The sequence below is a fragment of the Amphibalanus amphitrite genome, unplaced genomic scaffold (assembly GCF_019059575.1).
Source record: "Amphibalanus amphitrite isolate SeventyFive unplaced genomic scaffold, NRLGWU_Aamphi_draft 002237F_arrow, whole genome shotgun sequence".
NCBI classification, from domain to species: Eukaryota; Metazoa; Arthropoda; class Thecostraca; order Balanomorpha; family Balanidae; genus Amphibalanus; species Amphibalanus amphitrite.
Window position 1 is genome coordinate 20025 of NW_024883725.1, and position 20291 is coordinate 40315.

Below are 20291 nucleotides of genomic sequence, written 5' to 3' on the forward strand. Positions count from 1 at the left end.
ATCAAAATACAGTTTAGTAACGTATTTTCAAAGCAGAGGCTAAGGGAGCAAGCTAGCCTATAGACCACCGAAAATGAAAATTATGACAATTATAAGACCAACACAAACTTATTTTAAAAGCCAGACTTCTATGAACTCACCCTTCGACTCTCGCTCACACCACAAGTGCAGTTGTGCTCATCCAACCAGCGCGGCACTCCCTCTCATCTTTAGCCTGAGCAAAAAGGTCGAACCGCCACCAGCCCTGTCATCTCATATCTGGATTTATCAGAATCCGTTTTTATACTGGGCTACAGGTCAGGTCATTCTGTTCTACAGCATCAGGCGTGATTAGAGAAGATGAAGAGGAAAGCGAGACATTGGATTGGGGTGATGCAACCGCTTGGACTTCAATATAATTAGCATTTAAATAGCCTTTCGACCTACATTCACCTGTTCTCACCACGAAACGATATGCAGCATACCCATAAGAAAACATATCGTGGTAGGTGGAATAAAATACTGATTCATTCGCTTACCTATTCGGTATGGCTGAATAATAGGCATGCATCATTTTCCGCTTGCTACCGCTGATATTCGCGACCGCTGCAGACATACGACCTTATAAACTAACTATTCCAATTGCATTACGCACCTAAAACAAAGTTAGATGTGGCATTCTGCAATCTGCAGTCCATGAATGACCCGTGAAAAATAAAAGGCTGACGAAAGGGAAGTGCATTTATTTCCCAAGACACTCATAGGCCGGTCGCCTTGACCAATTACCGTACTTCTCAGTGCATCGTGACATTTGATTCGCTCCTAAAATCCAATAGTAGCCTCCCGTCCAGTCCCCCCTCCCTCCCCGCAGCCTACCCCTCCCCTAGCCCCGAGTCATATGACCTTGACGAGTGTCCTCCACATGGGCGAGCCTCCAGCGCGCCGGTCACGTGACCGCCAGTGGGCGGGGCTAGACGGTATCGTCGGAGGCAGGGGTGCGGGTCCCATGCGGCTGAAATTAGGTTCGATTGTGTAGTTCCGGCCAGGGCTGTGAGGGTGTGGATCGTTTCGGTGTGTTGAGGCTGACTTAGTGGAGGTGGAAGCTTTGAGAAAGGTGAGTTGGAGTGCCGACTGGCGAGTTTTTTTTAGGGTGTCATGATTTGGTAGGGGAAGTTGGGGGAACGCCGAAGACTTTTTTTCTGACGCCCGTAGCACGCAAGGTAGACAACATAAGCTATTCTTGTTGGCGTCATTCGAGAGGCCAGTCTTTTGCCTTTCAAACATACCAGGCGCATTTGATGAATTCGCATACCGTTAAATATCAAAGAAGTGACTTTTTCGGCGTTGCCCCGGACTGCGGGGAAAGCCGAAAATGGGAGAAATGATCTACGGGGAATGCCGACATTGATGTTTTGCCATTTTATCTCAAACTTTATCCAGAATTGATCAAAGCTGACACGCGTTTTAACCCGCGCTCTGCTGGGGGGGGTGTTTGAACACCCCCCCCCCCTGTGGTTTTTCGCGAATATCTCAAAAACGGCGGCGCGGAGCGCCGCCGTTTTTGGTACACCTTATCATACATCAATTCTACACACGTTGTGAAAATTTCAGACCAAGGTCATTCAAGGTCAGGTCACCAGGTCACTCGAAATGACCTCACCTCATAAAAAGTTTCAATGTCTGTCATAGCTACACCGAGTGACCGATCGCTTTAAAACTTTCAGCGATTGCTAAGAGCATTAGCATGTACAAAATGTATATCTCAGAATTTTGATATCGATGACCTAAGGTCAGGTCAATTTTGCGACCTCACCATTATAAGTCAATGGGAGAAAATTGAAATGCGCCTGTTTTGGACGAAAGACATTATAAACACTCCCAAACACTGAATTACAAGTGGTTTAGACACACTGAACATGAAAATGGTGTCTGTGACCCTTGTTTATGCCCTGAGGTCATCTTAGGTCACGAATGGTATCTAACAGTTTTTCGCAAATAACTTTTGATAGAGGCATGCTAGAGCGATGAAAACGCCTTAGATGTGTTCAGCTCGACGATACGGATCGACTGATATGCAACATGACCCTTTCCGGTCAGGTCATGACCTTGACCTGAGGTCAAATTTTCAAGTTGACCTTTCAAGGTCAAATTATAGTTCGTTCGATGCGTCTTGACGAGAGGAACACGATGCCGGTAAAAGTAAGCTCGTACAATGCTTGGGTCAAAAGTTATTGCAGAAAAACTGTTTCCGAAAAAATCGGCTATTTTTGCAGTTTTTGCCCCCTGCAGGCAAAACCGTTGACGTTAGGTCAAATCTGAGAAAATTACTCAGAAAGGGCGTTAATAGGGCTATCGAATGCGCTTTTCCGCGGCGCTGTAGCTCTATTGGTTCCCGAGGTATGCGTTGGCTTCTTGGAAATTTTCGACATTCGACCTGGAAATCGGCGAAAATTTGCCTTCAATGACCTCTGGTGACCTGACCTTTGACCTGACCAAAAAATTGACCGAAGTGATTTCGTCATTATTTTTGACGCTCTTTCGAACGCCGCCTTCCGCGTATCGCTACGTGGCCCAGGAGCCGAGTTAGAAGGGGGGGTGTTCAAACACCCCCCCCCCAGCAGGGCGTGGAAATCCAGGACCCCCAGCCGGGCGCGGGTTAAGAGCTTGAGACGCGGTGCACACTGGAAGTTATAATTGTGTGATATAATAAGAACATGCCAGGTAAATCATTCCTTATAGGTAACAGGCCGTTGTGTCGGTTGAAAGTGTAATTTGTGTGACTAAAAATACGCGTTGCTATTCTACAGCAGTAAAGTCCACGTAGCGTGCTTTCAACACGTGCGTAATCGCACGTTTTCGGCATTACCCCAGCCTGCCATACTTTCATTTGCAGGCCCATAACTTTTCAACGTGCTGTATAAATTTCAAATAGGCAGCACACTTATGCAAAGACATGCTAAAGATTGCTTGACCGAATTGGCCAGACAAACGGTAGCATAATGAGTGAGAAATGCAGCTTCAAAGGCGCATGTAGTACAAGGGAAACGTACCTTGAAAACGCTCTTGGCGCCCTCACAGTCGAAGTATTCCGAATGACGACTCTTAACAAACATGCGATAATTGTAGTCACTTAAGCTTCAGAGCATCACTGACAGGTCGCATCCATGTCTTACGGTTTTCGAAATATCTCGAATTTCGGCTTTGCCCCAACTCCGGCATTGCCCCAAATTCCCCTAAATAGTTTATGTGTAAAAGGATTCAAGCATAATCTTACAATCATACATTTTCCTATTTTATACCAGTTGGCTCATAATATATTCAACCAAACCATCACATTGTCGGTGCAATGTTTGCTGGAAATATGCCAATTTTACTTCTTACACGTTGTCAAGTGTTCACATGATAGGCCCCTGGTTCCCTTCATCAAATTGATATTGGGCCAAAGTCATTCAAACATTTGGTAACCTTCCCATTCTCGTGAACCTCGTCGCATTGCAAAAATAAACTTTTATAGGTCTACACTCTAGACTCTACACATTCCTCAACTACTATAGGAAGATCGTATTTCAGACACCCGTTGTTATTTACTAACTCGTTTACCCTTTTCTTTTCTCACGCTCTGACCTTTTACAGATCTTACAACACTCAAATCACCCTTCAACAATGGCTGAAGAAATCCCACCTCTGGAGGTGCTCTTGGAGCTCGCCAAGTCAGCTTTCCGTGGCAAATACGGACACGAAGCCACGGTGATGGCCTGTGCTCCGGGCCGGGTCAACCTGATCGGGGAGCATACCGATTACAATGAGGGACTCGTGTTTCCGATGGTGAGTTTCCAGTTTCCACGTAACGGGCTGCATGGTGTAATTATGTAATGTGTATGTTGGCTTGGTTTGGACTTAGGAATGATTGTTTGGAGCTTGTTTAGTGATATACTGAACTCCTTTGGATGGTTACGTCTGCTGGTAACAGCATACCCATTGGACTTCGTACCGGGCTTCTCAAAAAAGTTAGACGGATTTCTTTTGCGAATAGAGGACCCCTAACAACATTTAACCCGCGAGTTGCTGGGGGGGGGCGTTAAACGCCCCCACTTTTTTCGCCGGGCCATAGCATAAAAACGGCGCGCCGCAGGCGCGCCAAATTTTGGGTACCTGTAGGGAATTGGTTGAAGTTTATTGTGACAAAGTTTCAAAAAATTCGGTCGGGAAATTTTTGAGATATCGAGGTTTTAGTGACGTCATGATTTCTGAGTTTTCGACCAAAAACGGCATATGTTCAAAAAATCATATAAAATCACAGAATAGACATACAGACATGCTGTAAACGCCATTAGACTGCCAATACCATGTTCAATCAAATGGATATCTTCGATTATTGATTATTGTTCCGCATTTTCCATAATCTTGAACTGAATCTTGGCAATTTTTCGTGACTACTTCACGACCATGATACATGAATTTCTTAAATTGAACTTTTTGAGCCAAACACGTACACATATGATAAAATAAATGTCACCATCGTGTTCTACGCCCCAAATTACCTATAAAACATGTGTCACAGGCTGCGAATATCAGTTTTGATTTTCGGGGATATGTGCCTACCCGGTTGACCTGACCTTGACCCTGACCTATGCTTGACTGACCCCTACATGGAGCTGACACTCTTGTAGGCCTTATAAGATGGATTGTGCACCGTTTTGACAGAGTTTATGGCGAGAGGCGCCCATTGCGAAGTCCTGAAGTCCATGCTACTGAAAGCCCGATTTCAGGTGTTTGACCTGACCTTGACCCGACCTGTGACCTCAAAATTCAACTTTAAAGTACTCATCTGAAGCGTCTCGTCGCGTTCTTTCGTTTGCCGCCTCGTGCGTTTCGCTGCGCCTATTGGTTCTCGAGTTATCGGCTGGGGGCGTTTAACGCCCCCCCCCAGCAAACGGTGGGTGGCGAAATACCCCAGCAACTGCCGGGTTAAGTAAAATCAATGCACGTGGAAAAACGGAGAATTTTTCGTAGATTTATATGACACCATGGTTTGAGCTTAAAAAATGAAGCCGTGGTCTTAGGAAGTAAAAGCAAAACTTGTGAAATTATGCTTTCCCAGACTAAGTCGGTCGGTTCGACACCACGGAAGATCCGCAAACACTTTAGGGCAAAGAGAGCAACATCTTGAAACAAAATTTTCCACATTATTGACAAGTTTCTGGCTCGAGGAAGTGTTAACAATAGGTTCACGCAATTCAAGGAACACAGCGGCGGCCATAAACCCAATCAAAGGCTCACGGCGAACACCACTCGTGTGAGAGATGCGCTACTCAGACTGTCAATGGTCAGCGATATCGGGTGGCTCTGGCGACGTTTTGGAGGGTTCTGCAATTGCAGGATGAGCAGAGATCCGGAAACGCTTAAGATCCAATGGTTCCCCGTTCCAGCAAGACGGTGGTGCCAGGCCAATACCGCGAAAGAAAACCGTAAGGGGCTGTGGGAGCGCTTCGGGCAGCGCGTGATCTCGAGGTTCGAGACACACCCGTGGTCGGCGAATTCCTCGAACGTAACCCCACCGGACTTTTTCCTATAGGACCACCTCAAGTCCCAGGTGTACGGAAACCACCCCAAAAGGTTCCGAAGATCATAAGGATGCAGTGAAGTCAGCGGTGTGCCGTCTGCAGCTTTCCGTGGGTCGTGCTGCAGCAGAGGTCGCGCTGCGCGGGGCTAATCTGTGCATCGAGCAAAAAGGGAATCATCTCGAACATGACCTCGGCGCGGCTCAGAAAGGCGACTGCCGAGGATCGAAATCCCCTGAAACGAAATGTCTTTGATGAGGCTTTTAAATGATACCCAATTATGTTTTGTTACACTGATACACCCTTCAATACGTTAGTTATAAAATCGTCTAACTTTTTTGAGAAGCCCGGTATGAATTGCGCTGTCGATCATGAATTTTAGTTACGTCGATGCCATTATTATTTCGCAGCGAGTGTTGATAACAGCGTTTCACCGTTACAAAAGAGTCCAAGAGAACCTTTAGCATTGTCACAAAAGTAAAAACTTTAGGTTGACAATTGTTCAGATATTGACGGATCAAGGGCGAAATTCTAATGCAATCGTAAATTTCTCTTTGATCCGTCATAACTATCTGACCACTGACAGCCTGCTTGTTTTGCCTCCGCGAACAGGGTTGTATGATTTCCTTTTATGTCGATTTCAGTTGCTCAACTCTCAAATAGACAAGACTTCGATTCAGCGATGTTGACGTGCTTCCCTAGTGACTGCTTGTTCTGTGGCGTCGGCGATCATATTGATCTTTCCAATCGCTCCCGATCTTGGCCTATCTTATCAATGCGGAGTGTGCGTTGAGTTTTAACACGTAGTAATTCTCAGGGACATTGTATCTCTATGTGCGAAGTGCGAACCAAACGGCATATGTCCTTCTTACAAAGTTGATGCAAGCGGCGTTGTCTCCGATCGTTGACCTTTGACCTCTTACATCTGACCAGTGACTTATGACCTATGACCTCTGACATGTGACTTGCAGCCTCTGTCTTCTGACCTCTAACCTTTGACGTCTGACCTGTGGCCTCTCATGCCCTCAGGCGCTGCCTCTCATCTCTGACCTCTTACCTCTAACCTGTGACCTCTGATTCTTGATTGCTGACCTCTTACCTTTAGTCACTGATCGCTGACTTGTGATCTGTTTCTTCTGACCCTTGACCTCAGAGTTCAGACGCTCGCTCTAATCTCTGATCCCAGTGACCTTTCCTGTGACCTGGCACAACATATGACCTCGGCCCTGCCCTCTACATTCTGACCTTTGACGTTTAACCTCTGACCTTTCCCCTGCCCCCAGGCTCTTCCCCTGGTGACGGTGGTGGTCGGTGGCCGCTCTGACTCGGACCAGTGTCACGTGACCACCCTGGCGGCCGGGGCCGACGCGCCCCTATCGGTGACCTTTGACCTGCCGACAGAAGAGGCGCCGCTCCAGCCGGGACCCCCGGCCTGGTCCAACTACGTCAAGGGAGTTGTGGCCAACTTCAAAGGTAGGCAAATCTAAGGTGAAAATAGCATCCATGTGGTCAGAATTTAAAACCTTCAGCTCAAAAGTTTTTAGTAACCGTGTTTTAGCGACAGTAAATCGGAAACAAGCATCATCATGAAATACGTTTTTATTATACAGCAATTCATCCAAAATGTCTTCGTGGATTTTTTTGCAGGTTGCTCGACATTTGACTGTTTAATTGTAGGTACTTATCTATATCAATATTTCGTAAGCAAAGTTATTGGCAAACACTCAGCCCTTAGTGTTATCATTCGAGTACTACGTCTAATATTTACCCAATGCCTATCACCCAATCACGTGACCACACCATTTTACGCTATCATGCGACCACGTGACATTATCTTGTTGCTCTGCCCCTGACTGGCCAGCTAGCTGTTCAGTGTTCACTTTGTCAGCCGAATGGCTACTATGACAACAGGGCCCTGTTTCACCGGTGATAGCAGCACGCTGCTATCAAATTGCGCGAGCTGACGTAATGTGATGACGTCATACTGCTGACGTAAGGGGCAATTCTGGCGCACGATTGCCGCAATATTGTTTTACGTCATCAGCTAAATGTTCGAAGTTTATGTCCAAATTTTTCCTAAACCCAACTTCTTTTAAATACATTATATTTAAAAAAAATATATCAAAAATATATTTACTATCATGACTGCGTAAACTCTTACTTTTAGGCTCATACGTCACTTAATGCCGCCGCCAAGGTCGCGGCAATCGTGCGCCGGAACTACCCATTACGACAACAGTATGGCGTCACGACATGACGTCAGCTCGCGAAACGTGATAGCAGCTTGCTGCTATCACCGGTGAAACAGGGCCCAGAGCTGATCAAACAAGCGACTTGGCTGGCGGCCAACTGTGCCTCGGCCGCACCACGTGTTGGTCCTGGGGCGGGGCTGAGTGGGAGGGGGTGAAGGGGAGGGGAGGAGAGGTCTGATTGTGCGATGCCCGGCTTCTGTAAAATGTAGGTGCCGATGTTTTTCGATATTGTGGACAGGTGTATTCGAGAACAATGTGCGATTAATTACGTTATGGATACCACAATTGTCCTCATTATCGAACATTAACGATAAACATTGCGTTTTCGACCTGATGAGGCCATTATTGAGGTTTTATTTGTTTGTTTCTATGCTCGTTTTTTTCACTTAATTCCGTAGCGCTTTGCCGCAAGCATAAGAAATGGCGAATAGCGTCATCCCTTATGTCTCTAACTTGTCTCTTATAAGTTGATTTACTGAGTCGAACCAACCTGCTAGTTCAATGTATTAAATATGGAATTATTGTACTGGGACATTATAAGTATTTAGGAACCAATTCTTCGACACCAGTAATGCGTATATTGATTCGGTAGCTTCCGGAATCTTCTGCTCCCTTCGTCTTCGTCAGCAGAAGATTCCGGAAGCTACCGAATCAATATACGCATTATTACTGGTGTCGAAGAATTGGTTCCTAAATAGTTCAATGCACTTTGCATGAAATGTTGAGCGTGGCATGACATTGTCTGACACAGTTCTAGATTTTTGTTATTCTAATAGCATAGCATCCATCTCGACAATGGGATTCTGCTGAAATCGGGTTCTGTCCGCTCAGATTTTGGCTCTGTAGAGGCTAAGCTGTGCTTTATCGTGGCTTGAAATTGTCACATCAGCGATTGAGTAGCCAGAATTGTAAGGCTTTTAAATCGAATTGATTGATTACTAGTGCGTTTGAGATTGATGTTATTGCGTCGAATGGTTTCGGTCCGTTGAAGCTAATGACACATAAACGCTAACATGAAGTCTCACTGATTGTCTTGCCTGACATTGTCCGTGTCAGGAACTATTGTCAGGCAACTGATCAGATAGTGAAGCATGTTTTGTTTCCACTTATATTGGTTCTTAGAAATTAAGTGTAATGCAGAAACATATTCCATACCTTGGCAGTGGGCAATCGACCTGCAAATATTTGCAAGCTGCACTATGTTAATCGCGTTTTCTCATAACTACCCAGTTGACTATATTTCAAGACATTTTTCTCACATTTACCTTACAGCCGTTGGCATCCGAACTTCGAAGTTTTGTTGTACCGTCCCCTCAATCGATTGGATACTCTCTTTTTCAGGCGGCGTGGTGCCTTTCGAAGCGGTGCTGGCCTCGACCGTTCCTCTGGGAGCGGGTCTCTCCAGTTCTGCCTCTCTAGAGGTGGCCATGTATACCTTCCTCGAGGCACTCACTGGACGAAAGGCAGAAAGGTGAGAACTGATAATTTACAGATCCGAAAAGGCGGCATGAAAACAGGAAGGCGAGTTGGCTTCATAAGGGTTTGTTGATAATCTGACAACAATGCGATTGGTGACTTGAAATGAGCCTGTTTGCGTATCGCCTAATCGACCACCACTGCCGAAGTACCTAAATATGATAGTTTTGGTATTTACGTAATAATAACGATTCCTGATGTCTTTCTGTTTACTACTTTTGTTGAAAATGAACAGGATCTGATCAGAGCTGAGTTGGATCTAAATAAATGGACTAGCGCTTATTTCATTGTCAATGGCATGCTTTACTTGACCACTCTTTTACGATAATAAGTCCCTTCTTCAGCATAGCATGTCTATCTAATGTCGTTTTTCTTACGTCTTTTCTCCTTTGTCAGCCTACGCGAAAAGGCGCTGCAGTGTCAGAAGGCGGAGCACGAGTTTCCCGGAATGCCCTGCGGCATTATGGACCAGTTCATTTCGGCCATGGGTCGAAAGGACAACGCCCTCCTCATTGACTGCAGGTGAACTGGTGTGGATTTTGGGATGGTGCGTGTTGTATCGTTTGCTGTTGTTTTTATAATAAGTCGTCGCCACTTGTGTGCTTCACAAAAATCACGTGGTTTATTGCAAAGCCAATTTGTTAATTCACGTCAATCCAACAGTAGAAAAAATGCGGGTCAAGAGACGCACTGACCAGAAAGGGGACCTCGATGGGGAGCATGAAGCTGCAGCAGTCAGCACAAACTCTTTACAAGTGGTAAAGGCTATTAAAACGACAACTTTAAGAAGTCTCTCAAAGTTCGTGTTCTCTCACATTCAACAGTCCTACGATGTACGATCGATCGAGCATTCCATAGACTGGGCCAATAGCGATGCGTTTTCTAGCACAGGCCCTGTTGCCTACAGGTCTCTGGAGTCAACTCTAGTTCCACTGGCCGACCACCAGGTGGCAGTGCTGATCACCAACTCCAATGTTCGACACACACTGACTGGATCAGAGTACCCCAGCCGACGGCGAGCCTGCTTCGAAACGGCACAAGTCCTCGGAGTCAAATCGCTGCGAGAAGCGACCATGGAACTGCTAAAAGGTGAGCACAATATCATGATACAGTTGCTGCCTCAGTTGTTGATACATTTGTTGATACAGTTGCCGCCTGTAGGTGTACCTATGCCTCGATGTGCAGAGGTGTCGATCGAATTGGTGCCTATTGACGTGCACGAAAATTACAAAACACACTTTTTACAATACGAAGTTTTTAGCAGCAAGTACTCTAGTCATGCCTGTATTGACTCATAACCTGTCGATGTCATGTTCCCAGCACGTCCGGAAGGCTTTCAGATAAAAGGAAAAACTGCGTTATTGACACCGCTGAACGATGGTAAAACTTGGTGCTGTTTCCAGCCGACCTAAAGCCCGGGTAGTGAGTGCTTGATTAGCTTACGGGTGTTTATCTATTGACACTTTGGTCTCTTTCTCATGATTGCTTCTGTCCTATTCCAGAGCGGCAAGGTGACATTTCCGAAGAAGACTACCGTCGCGCTCGTCACGTGATCACTGAGATAGCCCGGACAGAGGCGGCTGCTGAGGCCTTCAAAAAGGGCGACTACGTCACAGCGGGGAAACTGATGAACGAAAGTCACGCATCGCTCAGGTGCGGGCATTTGTATTGTGCACTGGGACTGGGACTTCATCCTCCTTTCTTTTATGTATTGCAGGAATTATTTCGACTTGTGAATCCGATGATTTCTAGGTATCGACTGTCGTTGCTGTAATATCTCCCATACCCCACCCCCTGACCCACCACTCCGTATTCCAGGGAGAATTTGAGACACCGTGTCTATAAAAGGTCACGCGCGTATTACAGGGACTATTTCGAGGCATCGTCTCTATATTTTTCTCTTGCATATTTCAGGAACGACTTCGAAGTATTGATTCTGTAATATCTCTCAGGGCATATTCCATGGACGATTTCGAGGTGTTGTATAGTACTAACTCCTGCACGTAGACGTAGAGTCCACCTCCACGGATGATTTTGAGGTGTCGTTCCTTACCTCTCTCATTTTCTAGGGACGACTACGAGGTGTCGTGCGCGGAGCTGGACCATCTGCAGAGGCTCGCCGCCGAAGTGGAGGGGGTGTTCGGATCCCGGATGACCGGAGGGGGGTTCGGAGGGTGCACCGTCACGCTGGTACGTGACTCGTGAGATGCATTTGTGTAGTTGACCTTAGGAAGCCATGAGATGAACAGTTGCGCTCTTGAAAGTACCGCGCATTAGTGCCGTGTATCCATCAAGCCCGACCGAAGAAGGACTGCTAATTTTTACAGTCACCGAACCAGATGACATCCTCATCTCTCCCCCAGGTCAATTGGTTTTAGTGACTCTCAAATTTAGAAGCCCTTCCTCGGTCGGGGTTGATTGATCCATGCCGCACCGCGGAAGCGCGGTACTTTCAAGAGAGGCTGGACACTATTATGAGGTCACTGTTCAGTTTTACGCCGCTTGACGCTTCAGTTTGCCAACTCAGTAGGCGGAACTATGGTCAAGCGTACCCATTTTCGGGAACGCATTTTCGTTCCCATGTTTGGGAACGATAAACCCAAATATGGGAACGCCATGTAGGCATTATTTAAAACAAGAAAAAGAACCGTTAAATGACGTCCAAAAAATATAAAACGATCGTGAACCGCCTGATATTTGTCTCAATATTGTTGGGAAAGAGTTTGGTATTGTAAGGCCCATCGTAGTTTCAAATCGTTCCCCTATTTCTAAAGCAGTCCATCATCCGGGCCGCGAGCCCAAATTTGGGAACGCTCTCGTACACTGGCGCTGCAAGCGTTCCTTATTATGGGAACGGCGTACCCAAAATTGGGAACGATTTCACCGACGCCTTTCAGAGGCTCTTTTCATTAATAAGCATCACGTCCAACACCGCAAATTATTGTTAACGCAACAATCATCAGATGACCTTTCCGGCAAGACCGTCACATGTTTCGCCCGGTCTTCTGCCCTTTTATTCCCGTCGATCTCGCAGCGGGCACGCCCCCCTCTGCAGGATTACGTAATTCACAAGCTCAGCAATGTTCAACAAGGTCTTCCATGCCTATATCCACCGTCCGCGCCGAGGGTGGAGACATGTCAAGCACCTGTCTGTTTATCACCGATAGTTGACGAGTACAAGGAAGTATCCAAAAATGGGAACGCTGAATATGTTACACCCTCAAAACACCTAAAGTTCGTTTTTTCTAAGTTCGACCCTCACTGTAAACATCTTTTTGAACTCAGCACGAGAATTGCTCGCTGAATTACTCAGAAAACTGATCGGCGCACATTGCCTTGGAAATATGAATAATATTTTCAAAACAGGTTTTGAACACCGATGACGTACCGTTATGTTACACGCCTTGAGAATTATTAATTAGTTCAGTTATTATTCCTGACAAGTCCTCTATCCCTGTGGGGTTGTAAATATGGGGAAGTCCGAGCTGGGAGTCTGGGAAATAGGAGCCAGGTAGAAATAATTTTGATAAAGTTGATCGTCTGTAAAATCAATGTGCGGCACTTGGTTTTCTCAGTAATTCAGCTAGCAAATCTCGTGCTGTGTTCAAAGAGACGTTTACAGTGAGGGTCGAACTTAGAAAAAACGAACTATAGCATCCAAATAAAATATGTCTTTCCGGGCTGATAAAATACAGCTGAATAATTTTCGACCACTTAAACTGAGTTTACAACAGTAGTTCGGTAAAATCACGCACGTTCTACGCGGTCGTCCGCCCCGACACCAAATGTCAACAATATTACCTCGGGACTGTCCGCGTGTTCGCTTGCATATGTCAGCATGGTGTCGCTAGTATGAAACTTCATAACCAGGCGAAAATTATTATACTTGACCTCAAAATGTAAAAAACGCTTCATTTTCCTTAAAATTGCATGTTACATACATAGTATAACCCATGTTTTCACCATCCCGTCATTTAAAAAAATCATTAAAAATATCATTCGACGGTCAATTTCCTTGTTCAACGGTCAGATTAAAGATAATTTTATGGAGACTTAGTAGATACTTAAATTAGCGTGCACTTTTTTGAGACGTGATGCACTAATGAGTTTTAGTGGGCGAACGGCCGAAAAATTACCTTCCGTTCTCATAAATGGGAACGCCCGTTCCCATATTTGGGAACTCCGTTCCCAAAAATGGGAACGTTCCTATATTTGGGACGGGTACTCATGACCATAGTTCCACCTACTGAACTGAATCAATAGGGATGAATTTGTTGTCATTAATGTCAGCCGTCTTTCTGTCATGTGTTTTTATTGTATCACATAAGTTCCGCTGTCTCTGACTCCATATCATTGTTTTTTTTTTCAGCTCAAAGAAACTGCTGTGGACGCGTGCATTGAGAAGCTGAAGAGTGAGTACGCCGGCAGTGCCACTTTTTACGTTTGCCGTCCGGCTGATGGCGCTATCGTCATCTCAGCCTAATAGAGGTGTCGCTGCTGTCTTAGTATAGATGTTGCTGCAGTATAGCTCATTAGAACTATGTAGCGGGATTATTAACCTTCGCCCCAGTGGGGGGGGGGGGGGGGGGGCATATGTTACCAGTTACCACCCTGTCGCATTTTTTGCGTGTGAATAAAAAACCGCGGCGCGTAGCTCCGTGCCGCTTGGGGTAGCTTTTGGTACATCAATTTTGGACAATGTGTGAAATTTTTGACCCCAGGTCATGTCAGATCAGATCACCAGGTCAAGTTAACTGACCAAGCCTAAAAAAGTTTGCAATCATGTCCAGCCTGCAGTGTTTGTCAGAAAGGTTTTAAACTTGATGGATTGCATGCTGTTATGGGCGCCTACAATTTGTATATCTCGGATATTTTATATCCGTGACCTAAGGTCAGGTCAGTGCCGTGACTTTTCCATTACAAGTCAATGGAGAAAAATGAACATGCCTCTAGATCCGTGTGTACGCATCGGAACAGTCCAAATATTTCAGAATCACAATGATTTAGTCCACTCGTGATGACCAAGGTGTCATTTTTGCTGATAGCCTCTAGACAGGTCATCCGAGGTCACTTGAGGCTACAAACAGTTTTTTGCCAATAACTCGCGATTGGAAAGAGATAGAACGCTGAAGATGGTCTCATTGTGTTTGTCTTGTTGAGACGCATCGACTGATATGCAACATGACCTTTTCCTGTAAGGTCATGACCTTGACCTGAAGTCAAATTTTCAAGTTGACCTTTCAAGGTCAAATTATAGTTCATTCGACGCGTCTTGGCGAGGGGAACACGATTCTGGCAATAGAAATGTCGTGGCTTTTTGTAGTCGAAAGTTATTGTCGAAAAACACTTTTCGTAAAAACAGCTATTTTTGGAGTTTTTGCCCTCTGGAGGCTAAACCGTTGACCTGGAGGTCAATATTGATAATGACCTTTTTGACCTTTTCAAAAGAAGAGTTCAAAAGCTATCGTTTGCTGTTCCATGCGTTTTTCTAGCTACCATAGTTCCTGAGATAGTGGCATGTTTTCTGAAAAATATAATGACAATTGGCAAATTTTGACCTTTGATGACCTCTGGTGACCCCAATATTGCTCGAAGGTGAAAAATGACCGAAATAATTTCAAACGTACGCATTGAGAGCTATCGACTGCTTTTTACCGCGTCTTTCTAGCCCTGTTAGTTTTTGAGTTAGAGGTGGGTGGTAACATATGCCCCCCCCCCCCCACTAGGGCGAAGTTGGCTGAGACTGCCACTGGGGCAGTGGCGGATCCAGGGGGGGGGGCAAAATGGGCATTTGCCCCCCCCCAAACGGCATGATTTTAACATTACGCCTATGGACGATGCATGGAAAGAATCGATAAATTTTTATGGTTTGCCCCCCCCCCCAAACCTCTGAGCTGGATCCGCCTCTGCACTGGGGCGCGGGTTAAATGCAGTGCTGCTGAATATAGGTGTGCGTGGTAGGTTTGCTACACATTAATTTGTGCCAGTATTTTGTGGAAATGTGTGCTCTGCCATTGAAGTATTTGTCAAATATGAGATATTGTATTTTTAGTGCACGCACACTGCACGGTAGCAGTGTAAGTTTGTTGGATATTTTCTGACCTACGACCAGTGTTATCCCAACACTTACAAAGTCATGACAGTTTCAGTATTTGTAGTGGGCTAGTCACATTGAAATTACGAGCAGCTAGTCATTGTTTCAAGTGTGCATTGCATTGAACGTTGTCCGTTTCAAAGCAGCGAATGTTTTGATTGGTGATACAATCATCGCCATTCTTGTGATCGGTTGAATGGTGCAAATATTGCTAGAGTGATGTGCCGAATAAATGGACAATGATCCACGATAAAAAAACGAGATTGGTCCATGTGTCAACTATGAAATCCGGTGAACGAGAGCCAGAAAAGTCGAGGCGATACGCAGCAGTCGAGCGAGCTGTCAAGTGATTGGGGGAAAAATAAGGGAAGGCGCGGCATCCATTCATGACGGATGTTTAGTGAGCCGTCTACGTCTAGAACTGCTAGATATTGTCAAAACAGTTGCACAGTGCACACCTTATACGCAGTAGGCAAAACTCAATATAGATACTTCTGAGACCCACACTGAAGGTAGGTAGGCAGGTAAAAGGGCTAAGGTAGGTAACTGAATGCCTTTTCATGGACCATGTTAACCCCTGGCATAGCTAGAAACGTCAAATATTGCCGTTACCTGTGTCTTGCTATTAGTTTTTTTTTTATTATATTGCATACACGCTCTCAAGGTTGTCCATTTGATCTTCTCTCTTTTTGTATCTGGTAACTTAGACGCCTCTCATTCCTTTTCGTCAGCGCCCAACAGTCGTCCGTACTTCGAGTACATCGGAAGCGTATAAATACTAAATACAGTCACTATACAGTGTGTTACTGTCATGCGTTGCATCGCAGTCTTCGAGCAGTCTGAGCACATGTTCCTTCACCTTGAAAGTTGTACTAACTTCTAATTACAGTATGTATTGTATAGCATGTATAACCTTTCTCGTAACGCGTTTTCCTTTGATACGACCCCTCATCGAATAATGCACCTTTCATTATTCGTTATATTTTATGCATTGAATGTATAAAAATGAAAGCATAACATGAGTGAAAAGCCTCAACTATGAAATCATAGGAAGCAATTCAAGCTTCAAGTCGAACTCCGCCAGTCCCTACCCTAGCGCTCAGAAGTCAGAGCCGTATAGAACTATTCACTGTTTTGATCAGGACTGCGCGGAGTCGATGGGTTTTGGTGATTCCGATTCCTACTCCGACTCCGGCTTCAAAAATTGACTCCGACTCCGACACCGACCCCGCGCAAAACTGCCAACTTCGACCGACTCCGACTCTGATTCCGACTTCGACTCCGCAGCCCTGGTTTTGATGTGCTGGTTTTGATGTCCCCATACCTACCCGCCCTCACTCACGAAGGGCGGGGCCGTCATGCACTGTCATAACATTCCCCGCCGGCCTGTCATGTATCGTATCCACAACTCGACTACTCGAATCGTCCCGCCCAGCGCAACCCAAACTCAGCCAAGCTCAGCACTTGGTCAGCGAGCTACCGGATCCAGGCTGGACCGCCCGGCCCAGGCACACCTGCGCAAAGCAGCTGCGCAGTGGTCCCTCCCTCCTCCTCCCCCTCCCCGTCGTCGCCGCCGCCGCTGCTGCCGCGCAGCCGTTGGCAGGCAACCAGTGTTTGGAGGCGTTTGGAGCGGTGGGGTGGTGCAGGGACGCGAGGGGTTCTGTGGTGACACGTGAGTGAGGAGAGGACAGAGAGCAGAGGAAAGGACAGAGAGAGCAGGAGAGAGGAGAGAGCGGTTCAAAAGGTGAGTTGGAAATTGTCATCTGGGTTGTCAAGTGGTGTCTGTTTTGGCTGTTACGATAGCCCATGAAATGGCTGAGAGTTGTTCGATCAACTTTTGGTTACGTCAGTGAACGGAGTTGATCGCAAGATGACAAGTTTGATGCATAAGTAGCTGTTCCATGTTTGATATAGGTAATCATTTTGGAAATCGTGTTTTGCCCGTGGATGTCCCTGACCCCCTGCTTTGATTTTTTTTTGCATTTATATTTGTCATCATTGGCTCTTGGTGCTTTTATGTTGAAGATAGCATTCTCAATCATCTGCCGACAAATACACAAACCTAAAATGCCCATGCCGTAATTATGTTAATTTCCGTATGCTTACTCAAAGCTTCGTGACAGTTCTTGTTTTGCAACAGCGCTGCAGGTCTGCTATCTCTGAAAGCACCTCATGGAAACTGTGATTTGAACAGGATCCACATGGGAACTCCCTCAGAGACAAGCGTGGATACAAACTTTTTTCCCTAGCACTGATTGCAGATATGAAATTCTGCCATTTTGTAACGATTATCTTGGACAGATAACGTTAGGTACCGTAAACCGGGGTGAGTTGATATGGATTTTGAGGTTATTCTAGATTTCGTTAAAAGCCACATTCATTTACGGAATTCTTTTTGTGCCAGTTTCATGGCACATGCCTTGGGGAGGCAATCAGCAAAAATGAATAAAAAATGTATATATTAAGCCCCTTTTTTAAAACGCCAAAGTTCATATCAACTCACCACCCCACAGGGGGTGAGTTGATATGATTTTGGATTTTTCAAAATTTCTCGGCTAAAGAAGCTCAGAGGTGAGTTGATAAAATACCAGTGTTTAAAAAAAGGATGAGAGAACACATCCTGAAAGAAACCATTAGAAAAATGCTAGTAGTTTGGCAGCAGACCTCACATTCATGAAAACGCAATCATGTCCAACACAGCGCGATCAAAATGGCTTGATTTTAGCAGCATCATTTTTTCGCTTTATGATACTTAGTTTTACTTAGAACATTCTGAACTTGGCTAGTCACGTGTCCTCAAGCCAACGGTATCAAAACTGGCAATATATTTTGGAATTACAAGTGTATTTTCTTGTAATTAAAACACATTGTCAGTTGCGGGTCAAGGTTGATATGCCTCTGACAGAAACAATGGATTGAAATGAAAGAATACATATACTTCTGAGCTTTTGTTGACTGGTAGTCAACAAAATATTAATGAAGTGAAGTGAAGCGAATCTAATTCGGACTGTATTCTAAGCGACATAAAACAGAATTCGGCATCAAAAGCCAAAATTAACCCTCGCACTTATAGGCGGGCGAACGGACCACCTCGGCTTTTCGCACATAACTCGTGCAAAAAGCGGCCGATCACGACGAAACTTTCAGTACCTCTCGAGTTTATCAATTTTACACATGTTCTAAAGATTTCATGACTCTGACTCAAATGGTTTTTGACTTGTGACCTGATTCTCGAGACCATGCTTGGCCGGAATCGCGATTTGGCGTAGTCGGCTCACATTATCCGCGCATTTCCAGTCTTTTTGTGATTGTAACGTCCAAACATGTAAATGATGTTGGTCCCACGCAGTATTTTGGGTGTCAACTGTCAAGGTCACCTGAAGGTCAGGTCAGGTCATTGACCTTTGGTGACCTCGGTTCACTTTTTGGAGTTTTACATGTTTCTAGGGTAGTTTTTTTCGGGCCGATTTCGAATTTAACATGCATTTGATCATTTATGAAGTAGTTTTAGTGCCTTCGTAACATGTTACGACACCGTCAGTGGTAGCTGACACTTGACACTCCCTATGGATAGCCGGCAGGACACCTACTGGTTGACCTGACCTGACCTGACCTGGCCTAAATGTACGAAGACATCTGTGAGCATAACTAACATGACATTCGCGATCAGCAACAGCCAAAAAATAATAAACTCGCTTTACGAACTTCAAATAATCCCCTATTTTCCCGACTTCTGGGTAATTGACCTGGCCTGGAAGGTGAACCAATGACCAAGTTGGTTATCATCGGCTTCCTCGCGTCTCGGGCAACACGCTCATTTTTTCCGCGAAGCTCTAGCTCCACCAGGGGCCAAACGACGATGGGATTCCAACGGACCCCCCCCCCATACGTTAAACGATGGCAAAACACGAATACGGGCGAGGGCCAAACACCAGTCAATTTCTTTATATTGTTTGTTCCATTTCATTTTGCCTCTCATTCTCGGTTGGCAACTGCCAAGCAGGAAAACTAATCAGTTTCACGAGATCAGAATTCCCGCGCTGTTAGCCATACAGAAATGACAGTTCTGTCATTTTCGAAACTACGAATAAATATAACAGTTTTTTTTTAATCTGTATGTAATATAGGTGTTCCATAGTGTTCCTTTGTAGCTTGTAGGGAGCCATCTTGAGACTTGACAGGGAGCTGTGCTGTGCCTTTTGCATGTTAGGTATGTCCACAGAAAAAAAAAACTTTGGGGTTACTGATGTTAGTTGTCGGACCTTCGTCCCCGTCTTGAGTTGAGATTCAGTTTCATAACGTTTCGGCCAGTTACTCTCCGGCCGTCGTCACTCGTCAGGTGTTCTTTGACCCTCAAGGACCTGGATGTTGGTGGCGTTGCGCCGTACGCGTCAAACAGTTCGAAAGCTCCTGTAGTCAGCGGGAATCGAACTCGGGTTTCCCCGGTGATGGTCCACGGTTGTAACCACTCCACTATCGAGGCAGGCTTGACTACGGCCGGAGAAGCTACTGGCTGAAACGTTGTGAAACTAACATCTCAACTCAAGACGGGGACGAAAGTCCGACAACTGACATCAGTGATACTAACAGGCCTCGTCTCAAGCATTCAGAAAAAAACTAAAGCTTTTGGGGTTGATGGAATGATGTGGGGAAAGAAAAGGAGAAGAGTTGGTCTAATTGACTTTGTCTTACCTGCAGACCCATATTTCATGCTAATTTGCATGCCTACCAGCCTGGTATCAGCTTTTATCATGCATATCAACTCACCACCTGATGGCATATCAACTCACCACCTGTCACTTTTCTTAAAATTATAAAAAAGCGTTGTTATAGGTGAAACCCAAAACTACCTGGGATCAACAGTAAATTGATGGTAGTTTCTTTCCCAGTGCATGTTGTTTCATGAATATCCACCGTCTTTGCTCTAGG

At 45.4% G+C, this 20291-nt stretch overlaps 1 protein-coding gene across 1 annotated transcript; it reads left to right on the plus strand.

Annotated features, from left to right (window-relative positions):
- The first annotated feature begins 1009 nt into the window (after window positions 1-1009).
- On the plus strand, window positions 1010-15614 carry LOC122376673 (galactokinase-like). The gene is made up of 10 exons (XM_043356580.1): window positions 1010-1093; window positions 3613-3804; window positions 6824-7013; window positions 9134-9263; window positions 9665-9790; window positions 10176-10357; window positions 10771-10921; window positions 11338-11458; window positions 13638-13822; window positions 15192-15614. Exons 2-9 carry the CDS (start codon window positions 3643-3645, stop codon window positions 13749-13751), a joined length of 1176 nt encoding a protein of 391 aa, XP_043212515.1. The 5' UTR covers window positions 1010-1093; window positions 3613-3642; the 3' UTR covers window positions 13752-13822; window positions 15192-15614.
- The last annotated feature ends 4677 nt before the right edge of the window (window positions 15615-20291 follow it).

Bases quoted from the DNA above. Each gene is read 5' to 3' on its own strand.
- LOC122376673 (XM_043356580.1), top strand. From the start codon at position 3,643: ATGGCTGAAGAAATCCCACCTCTGGAGGTGCTCTTGGAGCTCGCCAAG. The intron at 3,805-6,823 runs GTGAGTTTCCAG...CCCTGCCCCCAG, and splicing joins AGGGACTCGTGTTTCCGATG to GCTCTTCCCCTGGTGACGGT. The intron at 11,459-13,637 runs GTACGTGACTCG...TTTTTTTTTCAG, and splicing joins GAGGGTGCACCGTCACGCTG to CTCAAAGAAACTGCTGTGGA.